Source organism: Callospermophilus lateralis, chromosome 10 (assembly GCF_048772815.1).
Source record: "Callospermophilus lateralis isolate mCalLat2 chromosome 10, mCalLat2.hap1, whole genome shotgun sequence".
In the NCBI taxonomy this organism is placed as follows: domain Eukaryota; kingdom Metazoa; phylum Chordata; class Mammalia; order Rodentia; family Sciuridae; genus Callospermophilus; species Callospermophilus lateralis.
Window position 1 is genome coordinate 76,764,740 of NC_135314.1, and position 13,792 is coordinate 76,778,531.

The 13,792-nt window shown below is 36.3% G+C and overlaps 1 protein-coding gene across 1 annotated transcript in view; it reads left to right on the plus strand.

Annotated features, from left to right (window-relative positions):
- The first annotated feature begins 382 nt into the window (after positions 1–382).
- Tomm70 (translocase of outer mitochondrial membrane 70) overlaps positions 383–13,792 on the plus strand; it is a 34,015-nt gene continuing 20,605 nt past the window's right edge. Inside the window, exons 1-2 of the mRNA XM_076868152.2 lie at positions 383–877; positions 11,953–12,126. Of these exons, the coding sequence (XP_076724267.1) occupies positions 551–877; positions 11,953–12,126 (501 nt within the window). The 5' untranslated portion in view covers positions 383–550. The remainder of the gene's footprint in view (positions 878–11,952; positions 12,127–13,792) is intronic.

Here is a 13,792-nt window from a genome sequence, read left to right on the forward strand (position 1 = left end):
CCCCGCCCACTGCCCCTGCCAACCAATAACCTCCACACTTCTTCCGTCTCTCTCGCCCAATCAGAGTGCCCCGCGGCGCGTACCCAGTGCTCTGGTCGTCCGCACACGGCAAGCTCGCTGTATGCGCGCTCTCCTCCTCTCCGCTAGGCGAGCGGGCCATCTGTCCTTCCACCCTGAAGGTGGACAGGATGATATCTGCTACCACTGGAGGCCCAAGACCCCAGAAGTGATTCCCCCAAACAGCAGTGAGGCAAAAGGAAAGAGAAAGGGCTGCCCAGGAACGCCCACCGCACACGGTTTCCCTCAACCCGGAAGTGATTCTCCCCTACGCCTCCCTCCACGGTTGAGAGGGAGGAGACCCAAAGCCAGGTCTGCCCGGCATGCCCTGGGCTTCCGGTGACCTCTGGCCCTTTTCTGCCCTCCGCTGTCGCTTCCTAGCGTGCTCTCTTGCTCATTGCTTTCCTTTACTTGGTCGGGTCTTCCTTTTCACACTACCTAGTGACTGTGGCGCCCGCGACTGTCAGGGAGGCGGTGGCAGAGGACACTCGACATGGCCGCCTCTAAGCCGGTGGAGGCAGCAGTGGTCGCAGCTGCTGCGCCCGGCTCCGGGAGTGGAGTGGGCGGTGGCGGCGGGACTTCGGGCCCGGGCACTGGGGGTCTGCCGCGATGGCAGCTGGCGCTGGCTGTAGGAGCGCCCCTGCTGCTGGGCGCGGGTGCCATGTATCTGTGGACCCGGCAGCGGCGGCGCCGGGAGGCAGGAGGCCGGGGCGACGCTAGCGGCCTGAAGCGCAACAGCGAACGAAAGACCCCGGAGGGCAGGGCCAGTCCTGCCCTGGGAAGTGGACATCCCGAAGGTTCCGGTGCCCACCTGGAAATGGTGAGAAGCTGCCTTGGGCCATAGAGGTGGAACCGAGCGGATGCAACGTTTCCTTGAAGGGTTGTGCCGGTGAGGGGGCTTCCTTCACATCAGTAACTGCTAAGCGGCAGCACATGAATTTAGAAAATCTCGTTTCTGGCTGTTTTGTAGGGAATGGAGTAGCCCGAGAAGACAGGTTTCCGATATTCTTTGACATTTTCCTTTTAGGTTTCAGAGGTCTTTTCTTTAGCTTCTCAGTGACACAGCAATTATCTCTATTAAGAGGTGGTACTGGGAACATTTGCAAATGTTTGTATAACAAGGAAGGAACCCAGATTCCAGTGATTGGTACGTTGTGACATGAATTGCATTTGTTATTTCCAAGGCCTAGAACTAAGTTGAAAGAACCTTTTAATAACGAACCATTTCTCTCTTGAAGGTTTTTTTCTTTGGTGCGGGGGGGTAGAGGGGGGTGTCATTGGCAACTACCCCGGCAAAGGCGAAAAAATTGATTAGAAAGCTTTGTATATACAAAAAAAAAAAAAAAAAAAAAAACCTTCCAAAGACTAAAATAGTGGTGCTATTTTCTTTTCGTGTTTTTTATTTTATTTTTTATTACATATTTTTTGAATCTACGGGAGTAAGTTCTTAAACTTTTTGGTTGCAAGCATCTTAGTCCCCCTACCACCCCGGAAATGTGCATCACCAAGCCTAACGTGCTTAATAAAGATTCTTTGATGTTGGGCCAAGCATTAGTCTCTGGTGAACTGCTTTGTATGATTTTGTGGAACTGACCATTAAATCCTTTTGGTATGTGATAGCTATGGGAGAATTGGCCTGGCTGCTTAACAATGCCTGGATTGGGTGAGGTGGAAGATTTTTTCTGAATCTGAAGTTGCACAGTGGTAGTACCTGACCAAATCAATTCAGAGGAACTTACACTGAAAAAATTCTCAGTTGTATACACATGTAAAACTTTTTTTATACATACGCAAGTTACACATATGTGAGTCATTTCCATTCCATTCAGGGTGAAGGCATGTTTTTGCTAAGTAGTCAGCTTTAATGCAAGTTTTGATGTAGTAATGAATTACTACTATATGTTAGTGTTTTTTGGGGGGAGCATTGTGCTAGCCCATGCAAGAGCCATATGATCATTCCTATGAAAGAGTGAAACATGGCCTATTTTTAATTAGAAAAGATACAATATAGGGAAGAACCCATGAGCTGTGAAAACTAGGGAATGTCACTTAATATTGGGACCTCCACCACTGTTAGTTTGGAAAGTCATTTTATCTCCCTGACCTTACTATCATCCTAGTAGAACAAGAGAATTAAAATATTGAATCACTTATTTCATTTAGCACTGAAAATTGATTCTCTGAATTAGTTATGTCATTTTCATGTTAATGAAATTCCCTGGTCATTTCCTACTTCATTTAATTTTAATTATAGAAGAACTGTAGATGAATGAAATGTACACAAAAGTACTCAATTCTCTAATAATCATTAAAAATAAAGATAGTTGTATACATAAAACTATGTTTTGAAATTTTTTTTAATAGCTGCAACCACCCCATCTCATCCCAGGATTCTATACCATTGATATTTGATAGAATTTAGCAAATTTCCTTTAGATTTAAATTTCTTTAAATCCCCTTTTCAGTTTTGCAGCATTTTTCTTTATTTTTTAAATTGTATAAGTAATATAATTTTATATAACTTTGTAATGTTTTTATAAAGAATTTTTTATTAATCTATTAAAATTTAAACTTTAAGTTTGAATTCTGGGTAACTTGAACTGCTTTAAAATTATTATTTTTTTAACTAAAATAAAACTGAGCAAAACACTTGCATATACTGTAGTTCACATGGTGGAATCTGGGCTTCTACATGAAATCTTGCTTTGGATTACTAGATTAGTAAAGCAACAAAAAGAATGTTATTTACCACAAATGTGTATGTTTTAAGTGTTGGTGATCAATAAATATTGAAAGGCTTTTTGACATTTTTTTTTAAAGTAGTCTAGTCCTAGAAATAATATTAGATTATCTTAATATAACTGATCACTAATTACAATTTTTTATCTATGGTTGGAGTAATGTTTGAATAATACCTTTAAATTGACAACCTCAGTGTGTTTTGTAAATGGAAAGTATTTGCTTCCGGTGATAGAAAAACTGACAGAATCCTGATACCTTAACGGGTGTTTCTCCACCTGACCAAAACCTATCATTTTTTAAGAGAAGGAAGGACAGATACTGTTAAGGGTCTAGTATCGGCAAATAGAATTGAAAAATCTCGGTTTTGTCTGTTGGCCTATGTTTGCTTTAATGTAAAATGAACAAATGATGTTTTGTCTTGAATTTGGGATTTTCATGTGTAGTGTAGGTTGTATTATCTTTTTTTATGGGATAGCAAAAACTTGCAAAGCAAATGCAATAGCTATTCATATTTGTTTTAACTAATGGAAATTTCAAGATATCATTAAAGAAAAGCATATAATCACAGTTGATAATGTCTGAGATTGAGGTACTTAAAGTATTAAATTGAATATATTTATATTCCATTTTAAGACATTATAAAATTCGCCATTATGTGCCATTTTGCTTCAGTAAGTTTTTTAAAATTTGAATTATAGATTTTCATACCTGGAAGAGTTTTCTTTGAAGATCATCTTATCCATGGCACTTTTCAATATGGATTTGAGTTGTCCTAGGGACTGCCAAATATATACCAAGCATGGCATACAATCTTATCGCTCACAAAATGCTTAGGAACTAGCCTTCAAGAATAGAAAGGAGAAGACATACCTAAACCTTTTAATAAAAGGATCATTGACTTTCCTAAATGATCTGTTTCTAGTCACTTTTTAAAAAATTAGTATGGATCACCAGTGAGACTTATAATTAATTTTTAATGAACACCTTTCAATAACTATCCTTTCTTTATCCTTAGCAGTATTTCACATTGTTTTCCTTAATAAATTTTGCTACTGAGACACTACATGTGCCTAATTTTTTAAATATTGTGACACCTCCCTCCCAGAGTCTTTGCTTTTTCCCTCTCCTTTCTTAAGACTCTTTCCAGTGTCTTTGTCTCCTTTTTTGTTTAGAGACCATCATGGTTCTATCATAATCATCATTCTTTTATATTCCACGTATTCCCTGGATATTGCTAGCCCCCCAGCACCTTTGCCTGTTTAGCCCTTACACATCAAGGGCTCCTTAATTTGTCTCTAGCTCAGACCTCTCATGAGGTCCAACTTAGAAAATGTCTTCATTTCATTACCTCACAATTATTTTACATCGTCTCCTCTTTTTTCCTGAAAGTACCCCTTGTAAACTGATGCACTTCATCTAATTTTTCAAACCAGAACATGTCCTTATTTTCTATTCTCATGTTCTCCACATCCAGTCTATAAACATACTCAGAAAATTTTGCAATATAAATGTCTTAAAGAGCTGACTACTCCATTCCCACTGCTCTCATTTCTCAACTGAATAATTGCTTTTCTCTTTATTAAAGTAAACCTTCCCTATTAACAGTTGCATCTGTGGAGTCAACTAATTGAAGATGGAAAATATCCAGAAAACAAATTGCACCTCTGCTGAAGGTGTACAGATTTTTAAATTGTATTTATTACCAAAATGATACAATATAACAGCTACTTAAGTAAGACTTACATTTAAAGCACACAGGAGGAGATTGGGTATGGTGGCACATGCTTATATTCCCATCCCTGAGCAACACAGGGAGACCTCAAAGAGGAATGCAAGAAGATGTGTGTCGGTTATATGCAAATACTATGCTATTTTATATAAGGGACTGGAACATCCACAGATATTGGTATGGGAAGTGGAGGTTATGAAACTGATCACCTGGGAATACCAAGAAACAACTGTATTGTTCTCTTATCTTTGATGTCTCCATCAGTCCCATACATAAAATGATTAAGAGGTTTTCCAGTGAAGATAAAATTCAAACTCTCTATCATGGTGTAAGACCATGATATTAATTCTGCTTTAATCTTCAATATCTCTTGCCACTTCCTCTGGATTCTGACCTTTGGAGAGTCTATGAACACTGCCCGCTACCCTTTCTGGTCATTCAAGTCCCAACATTGAGACTTTTTTTTAAATACCTCTTTACCTAAGCACACAACAGTGTGATTCCATCACATCCTCGATTTTTTTTTTCCCTCACACTTATCATATGATAGGGTTGCCTATTCCTGTCTTGAATACCATGCTCTTGAATCTGTGAAGGCTGAAACTGGCTGTCTTGTGTTCCATTGTATTCTTAGAACCTCATACAGTGTCTGGTATGTGGCAGGTGTTCAGTGGAATGAATGAAGCTTTATTCTTTGAATAATATTTAAGGGCTTTATTGACATATTACATTCATCTGCATTTATCTACATGTATGTTTACTTGATGATGATGTGAAAGCATCACACTTTGAATTTGGGTTTTTTATTTTTTTTTTCTAGTCTAGTGATAGGCCCCACGATACTCTCTTGAGATACTGGGCAGTGACAGTGAACTGCAGTTCCCAGCCAGCCAAAGAATTACCAAAGTAAATAACTAGTACTTTATATTATACTCTATTATTAAGCTCTGATGTTTAGTAGCTTAGCTATACACACACACACACACACACATATATGCTGTAGACGGACACAATACCTTTATTTTGTTTTATTTTTATGTGGTGCCAGGGATCAAATCCAGTGCCTCACACATGCTAAGCAAGTGCTCTACCCATGAGCCACAACCCCAGCCCAGTAGCTTAGATATATTAAATGGTTTTTTGTTTGTTTTGTTTGTTGTTGTTTGGTGGTTATTGTTTTTGGTAGAACTGCATATTGAATCTTGAAGTATTCTGCCTCTGAACTATATCCCCAGCCCTTTTTGTGTTTATTTTGGATAGGGTCTAAGTTGCTGAGGCTGGCATAGAATTTATGATCCTCTTGCCTTAGCCTCCTGAGTAGCTGGGATTAAAGGGTTCTGCCACCCTGACCCTTTAAATATATTTTCAAATTGATATTTTCAATTTATGATGGATTTATCAGATGTGACCCCATTGTAAGTCATATGGAGCATTTGTGTGTGTTTCACAAGTTTTTGTTTGTTTGTGATTTTCAAGTTTTCCAGCTTTTGATTTTTATTCTCAGTTGATCCTGGATTCAGTATAACTGTCTTAAACTTCATTTGGGTGTACTTTTTTTTTTTTTTTTTTAGTTGATAACACCTTCTTTATTTTATTCATTTATTTATATGTGGTGCTGAGAATCGAACACAGTGCCTCACACATGTGAGGCAAGTGCTCTACCACTGAGCCACAATCCCAGCCTGTCATTTAGGTACTTTTTATGAATCACTTGAATTTTTTTTTTTTTTTTGGTATGACCTATAATCATAATCCTGCAAAAGAAGCATTCTTATAAGTAGATTCTTCTCAGGTAAAGAGTACTTTGTATTATGATTCAGTAGGTGAAGCTGGTTGTAGTTTTTAAAATTTCTGTACAGGAGATGGGGATGGACATTCTTAGGTTTGATCATGTAATAGTATTTACTTATTAGCAGTAAGTATGGTTCATATAAAAGTAACTATTGGTCTGTAGATATTGAAAGATTGTTTCTTAATCTGTAAGCTTTCCAGAGTTGATTGATACTTCTGCAAAGCTGGGATTCAAATACAATATGCTTTATAAATTTGTAAATTAAGGGACTAAAAACCATTTAAGAGCAACATTATGAAACCACATTATATATACTTTAACTAGATATAAATGATGAATATATATTACAAGGGATAACTATAGATTAAGATAAGTTAATACCCATTTTATTTTCCCACATGGATTAATGTACCTAATTCTTTCATTTTCTTTTACAATGACTATGTCATTAGCATAATTTGAACACATGCTAAGACTTTATAGTAGTTCCTTTTGCCAGATATACATCACTGAAAGCTTTCAGTAATGTAGTCATGTTGCAGGACTTGTTTTTAGAGACAGGTCCTCTTCTGATCCTCCAGATTTCCATATGTGGATCATTTTTTCTCCCTGTAGTACCTTCCTTACTATCAGTCATTTTTTTGTTTTAGAGCAAATTCTTGTGATTTTCACTGACTCTTATTTAGTGAACTTTGATTGTTATTACTTTGTATCCCACCAAATTTGTATGATTTATACTTTGATAACTGTAGCTTTTATTTCAAAATTTGTTTTTCAGAGTTGAGTTGCCTCTTTTAAATTTTAAGAGGTGGGGACTAGGTGTTATCAACAAATATAAATATTTGTTGAAAAGTGAAAAGACATTTAATCTTTTCCATTGTTTTCTTAGATATATTACCTGAGTTATTTTGCTTTTGATTCTGTTTTACCCAAATAGTTTTGTATTTATGTGTAATTGTGTTTGTAGTCTATTGCATGGGCCAGTAGTTTTCTGTTTGTCAGTGGTGCAATTTACTAATCACCTGATATGTGTTTTCTTAATGTGGATTGGGGTTTTAGTGTTTCGATGAGTGGTAGTTCATTTGAGAGCCTGCCAATTTACTAGTTTGTTTTCTGCACTGGTCTCTAGTATGTTCCTTTAAGATAAAAACTACCCTGTTGCTTGTTGTATAGTCAAGTCTCATCATCTGCAAGAGTCTGGTCCTGGTACCATCCACAGATACCCATAGTTTAACTATAATGAATGATGACAAGGAAAAAAGTTTGTACATGTATAGTAGACTCAACCAATAGCTATCTTAGACTGAATTGTTATCAACATCATTATGTTTTTCTAAATATTATCAATCCATGGTTAGTTGAATCCATGAATGCAGAGGACCAACAGAAGAGTGGAGTCACACCAACAAAAATGAATTCAACTATACTTTTCACTCGTTGACTTTTTCCTTGGAGTAAATAGTGAGCAAGATAATGATACCTGCGTTTGTTTCTTTTGTTGTACCAGATTGTGAATCTAAGCATTGTTGTGATGATTAATATTCATATTTTTCATAGAATAAAACATAGTCATCCGTGCAGTGTGGAAGTAAAGTTTTTAGTCAATCTGAGCTCAGATTGGTAGAATTTGAATCCAGCCTTGGGCAGATTTCACAATCTCTCTAGGTTCATATTTGCAACAATGGAGGTTCTAATGACCCTTATCTCATATCTCTGTTACTGTATTCTTCTAAAGAATTTTTCAGAAGAGTCAGTTAATGATGTTTGCTTCTTCTGTTAATTTCAGGATCATCTGTAAAATTTGGCTTTGGATATTTGTTGAATTTATTAAGCAGAATCATGAAGATAGCTCTGTTGGCAGTTCCTTATTATGAGGAGATAAAGCAATTCAAATCCTGTATGTCTAATTTTCTAGTAAATTATTTCAAATAATACTTTGTATAACATAGTGGGCAGAAGAGAACAGTTTTTCTTTTTCTAATTTGTTTATATTCTTGCCAGTGTTCATAGGTTTTAAATTTATACCCATGTAGTATCTTTATGGATAATGAATATACAGAACTTAATCTTTTCAAACTTTAGTTTTGTTTTGTTTTCTAAAAAGAGAATAGTTTTTGTTGTTGTCATCGTTGTTTTAATGTTAAAAGATGAGGTCTTACTCTATTGCACATGCTGGCCCTAAACTCCTGTCAAGCAATCCTCCTGCCTCAGAGTCCCAAGTAACTGGGTTTCCAAGCACACATCACAGCACCTGATGAGATTAGTGTCCTTTAAACCAACCAAAGTTATATGTAGGAGGCTCAAGTGGCTTTAGTATAATAACTGTATATGTAGAGTCTTGTATGCAGGCCATATACTGTTACTGGGGGTTTTGAAGGAGACAGGAAAAGGAAGACATGATCCAATTTAACTTGTTAAAACAGTTCTTCAGATCAATTAGAAACTAATTTCAAGTCTCCTTAGTAGCTTTTGAATGGGGAAAATAAAGCACATGAAAAATACTAGTATTTCAGTATGTTCCCATTACATTTTAGATCTTTCTGTCTTTGTTTTTCGTTTATAAAAATAAGCTTTCAAAATTTTCTTTGGGTTTGTTTATTTTCCAACTTTGGCCTTTAATTCTAAAAAGTTTTAGTGTAGCTTGAGAAGGTAGTAGGAAAAATGACTTTGAAAAGCAGTAACAAAGATTTCTCTGGATGAAATTAAAATTTCTTCTATTGAAAAACTGGTAGTAGTATATTTTCTGTTTTGACTTTTTCCTTCAGAATGTTTATTTTAATTTCTGCCTGATTTTGGCCCTAGCATTATGAAATAGGATCAAGTTCCTGACATAGCAGAAGGCTGATGTTGATTGCTAAATGATCATTGTGCTAACCAACTTTTTGTCCTTAATTCTATCAGATCCAGATCAGTAGCTTTTAGGTACAATCCCTGTTGTATTGCCTTTCTTTCTGTCTTTTCTCTATTTAAATGCAGTACTGAAATTAAACCTGGGGTTGCTCTACCACGGAACTACACTCCCACCCTTTGGTCCCTTTGGTCCCTTTGGTCCCTTTGGTCCCTTTGGTCCCTTGGTCCCTTTTTAATATTTTACATTTCATTTTTAAGCAGGGTCTTGCTCACTTGCCCAGGCTGGCTTGAACTTGTGGTCCTCCTGCCTCAGCCTGCCCAGTAGCTGGGATTACTAGGGTAAATGCACTCGTCTAGTTTTCAAGATTTTTGGGGAGGGCTGGGTAGAGCATGTGCTTTGCATAAGGTCCTAGGTTCAATCCTACCATCTGGTTCTAATTTTTTTCTGTTTATTTGTTTTATCCTGCTTTCTCAGATGTTAGTTTTCTATTTGAGTTGGGTGCCTCTCTTTTATGTGTTGATTTTCCTTTATTGTTAGCTATTCCTTATTGTGTGGTCTCTTGTAAGAGAGGTAAGGTATGCATGTCACTTGTACCTTGGTTAAAGGGGATCTTCACTCCATCTGGATGACACACACTTTAATCTGACTTACTCTCTCTGGTGAAATGAGGATTGCAGAGGTGTAGTAAATGCAAGTTTTCCAACAGTAACCATTATTGTTGCCCCTCAGGGCCTATACATAAGGGATTCTATATAAGGGATTCTTAGTTGTCTTCTCTTGTGTTCTGTGGTTGTGTCTCTGTCAGCTTAGTTCCAGCTTATTTTCATTGAAATGGGTGTCAAGGTTGCTAATTAACTTAAATTTCATAGCTTTGGGGAAATGCTTAAATCTATTGCAAATGGTAGATTTTGCATTTATTTAATTTGTGCTTTTCCTGGCTCCTTTCATGTTCCCATACTCAAGTTTTAAAATACACATATTTCTTGTTGACATTAGCTGACTTAAATTGTCTGTTATACTGTGAACTTAAATACTTTTTGAATTTCCTACATGTCCTTTTTTGTACACTGTACTTAAAAAAAATTATAGCTGTAGTGTGATACTAAAGAAGGTAAACAAAAGGTAAATGGAGGGGGAAATCAGGAAAGAAATATGAAGTAAGAATAGAGAAGAGCGAGTACAGTGGTACCTCCACCTCATCTATGTAACTTAAGAGATACCCTGAGCCCCAAGCAAGTTGGCTTTCACAGATTATTTTTGAGGGGCAGTTGCTTTTGTTTCAGTATTTACCTGTTAGAGGTATATATTCTTCTGTAGTCCTGTATTAAAGTTAGATAATGTTAACAATCAAGTTTTGCATAAAAACATATCATAAAACTTTTGAAATTATTGATTAGAACTGAACAACTGGCTTTATCCACAGAGAAGTTTTCATAATTGTCCTCAGTAGGTATTAGCTACCCATTCTTCCACATTTTCCATGATGTGTATGTGTTTTGTTTTGGGTCCTACAGAAAGCAGATCTGAGACAGAGATTCATATGTAGGAGGTCTGTTGATGGCAAATGACAGAATGACAGCAGTAGTGAAAATGCCAAGAGTGTTTTTATATACTAACTATTCTACACTGTTAACAAACAACCTAATGGAAAAAGAGCAGGGAAAAAAACTGAATAAGTTTTTAGAACAAGAAAACCAGATACCCAATAAACATGAATAGTGAGGAAAAATCATTAATAGTGAAGAAAATGCAAATTAAAATAATATTGTAATATTATTTTGTACCAGTTTCTCAACCTTGGCAGTGCTGATATTTTGGATCTGATCATTATTGGTTGTGGTGGGCTGTCCTATGCATTATAGGATGTTAGGAGCATTTCCAGTTTCTATCTGCTTGATGTTAGTAGCACCTCCCTTCCTCATTGTGGTAATGAAAAATGTTTCCAGGGTTGAGAATTTAGCTCAGTAGTAGAGCATTTGCATAGCATGTAGGATGCCTGGAGTTCCACCTCCAGTACTAAACAAAAACAAAAAATGAAAAAGAAATATTTCCAGACATTGTCAAATATCCTGTAGGCTGTAGGGCTCCAACTTGACATAACCACAGCTGTCTTGGTCATAACTGATTTTGCCTTTTGGTTAACCTTGACACACATCTCAAACTCTACAGGACAAAAAGTTGTGAGATGGTCAGCCAAGTTTGTTGTACCAGGCTAGCCACATTTGCCTAGACTGTTTCTTAACTGAAGTTGGACCTGTTGATAGTTTTTGTTAATGGCCAGGTACATTCTGGTTGGCTACAGCCCACCAAAGCATATAACTCCCTTCTTTCTACCTTGGGGTATGGGTATCTTCCAGCCTTGCTGCCTCTTTCTTTAATCTTACGGTATATTTTACCTTTGGTGGCCGGTTCTGATATCCTGAAACTGGGTTTTTCTAAAACAAGGGGGTAAAATTACCCTTGGCTGAGAACCACTGTTTTAATTAATATCCATTATACTGAAAACAATTAAATGCTGTCATTGCTTCTAATTGCTGACAGGAATGATGGGACAGTGGTATTTAAATCACTGAAAAAGTCTGAATTTTTTAAAATTAAAAAAGGCTCAACCCTTCTAGTAAGATTCTATCAAATGTAGTTATTTATATGAAGCAACTCGCTCTATAACAGTCATCCTGTTCTCCCATTATTCTTTTATCACTTATCATTTAATCACTGTGGTCTGAGTCTATTCACAAATGTTGATTATCAGTGTTAGGTAATTGTTTCCTCTCATTTCAGAACTCTCTTGATAGAGCCCAAGCAGCCAAGAACAAAGGCAATAAATATTTTAAAGCAGGAAAATATGAACAAGCTATTCAGTGCTATACTGAGGCTATTAGTTTATGCCCTACAGAGAAGAATGTCGACCTTTCCACGTTTTATCAAAACAGAGCTGCTGCCTTTGAACAGTTGGTATGTACTCTAGATTGTTTTCTCTGTTCCTTTTACTTTTCTATATTTTCTTAAAATTTCAGTTACTGCTACTCAAATCTAATACATTTTTTGAAGTTATTTTGAAATTTCAGGATTTTTCTTCTTAATTTCCTTTAATTAAAAAAAATCTTTGGAAATTAAATTTAGTTTTGTTGGCTACAAATGTACTCCAAAGTTATATTTGTTTCAGCTTTTGTAAAATTGTTTTTTATAGAAAATTAAAGTTTTCTTGTGATCCTGTCTTCATCTATTTCTCAACCTGTATCTGAATAGTTACATGTATGTAAGAGGGAAAAATACCAAAGATGAATTCCTTTTATGTATGTTGGGGTTTTTTCCAGTTGTCACAATGTCTCTCACACCTTTTAACATCAGCATATGCAGATGTTTCATTCTTTTTAAAGGCTACATGTTAGGATCATTGTATATTTATATGGGTAGATTGATACACAGAATAATGGAGAAGAAAATATTATAAATAAAAGCAGTATTATGTTATTTGCTTGGAGGCAAGAGAGAGTTCGTTGTTTTTAAAGAGGCATGAAAGTTCCTATAGAGCATTAAGAGAGATGAAATTGGAAAAACCAGATCAGGAAAAACTTTATAGGTAATATTAAAGAGTTTGGATTTAATTCTGAGTATAATGGAAACATTTAAAGTTTTTAAGCCGGGCAAGAACATTATCCGAGATTACTCGCACTGTTCTGTCAAAAAAAAAAAAAAAAAAAACCCAGAATGATCACTGGGAAGACCCAGGTAAGGGTATTGCAGTAACCTCAGTGTGACATGAAGGAAACTGAAGACCAACGAAACTTGCCTCTTGAATTGGATGTGAAAGGCAAAAAGCAAGGATTTTAATACCAGTGGGTGGAAAGGAATGAGACAGCTGAGTAGACAACTTGAGAAATGTCTGTATTTTAGGAAAGTGATCTGGGCTAGAGATAAATTTAAGAACCTTATTTTAGATATTATAGAAAGACAGTAGATAAAATCGTATAGGGAAAGAGAAGTGATGAGGCCATGAAGATTCTAGCATGTAGAGATCAAGTAGAGGGAGAGAATTCAAAAAGGAAACTGAGAAGGAACTGCCAGTGAGATAGGTGAAAATCAAGTGAAGTGGCAACTCTGGAATATTGGCCCTTGGGGTTGGAGGGGGATAGCTGTAGGGAGTTACAGAATCAAATAAGAATTTTAAAAGATGGACTATACTAGAGCAAGTGTTTTTTATAGTTATAGAAATGGCTTAGAAGAGAAGCAGAGAAGAGATAGCTGAAAGAGTGAAGTCCTTGATCCAGATCATGAGAGAAGGGTTAGCTTTTGATGAAAATGGGTGTTTCCTCAGTTTTAATAGGATCAAAGAAAGAAATGGTATGAAAAGCTGCAGTTATGTTTGTAGATTTGAAGGTAGAAAGATATCCTAAGTATGTCCGTTGCCTTTTTTTAAAAAATCTGGTTGCTTTAGCACAGATATTTATATGAGCTTTTATAGTATACAGTAGATGTTAATTCTTTGTACTGGGAATACATTTTTTTATTATAGGACTCCAAATACTTGGCCTGCTAAGTCTGGAAAACTGATGTCTGTTGAACAGTACTTTTATTAGTGTGACTCTTATAATTTCAGTTCTTATCAATATTTTAAATT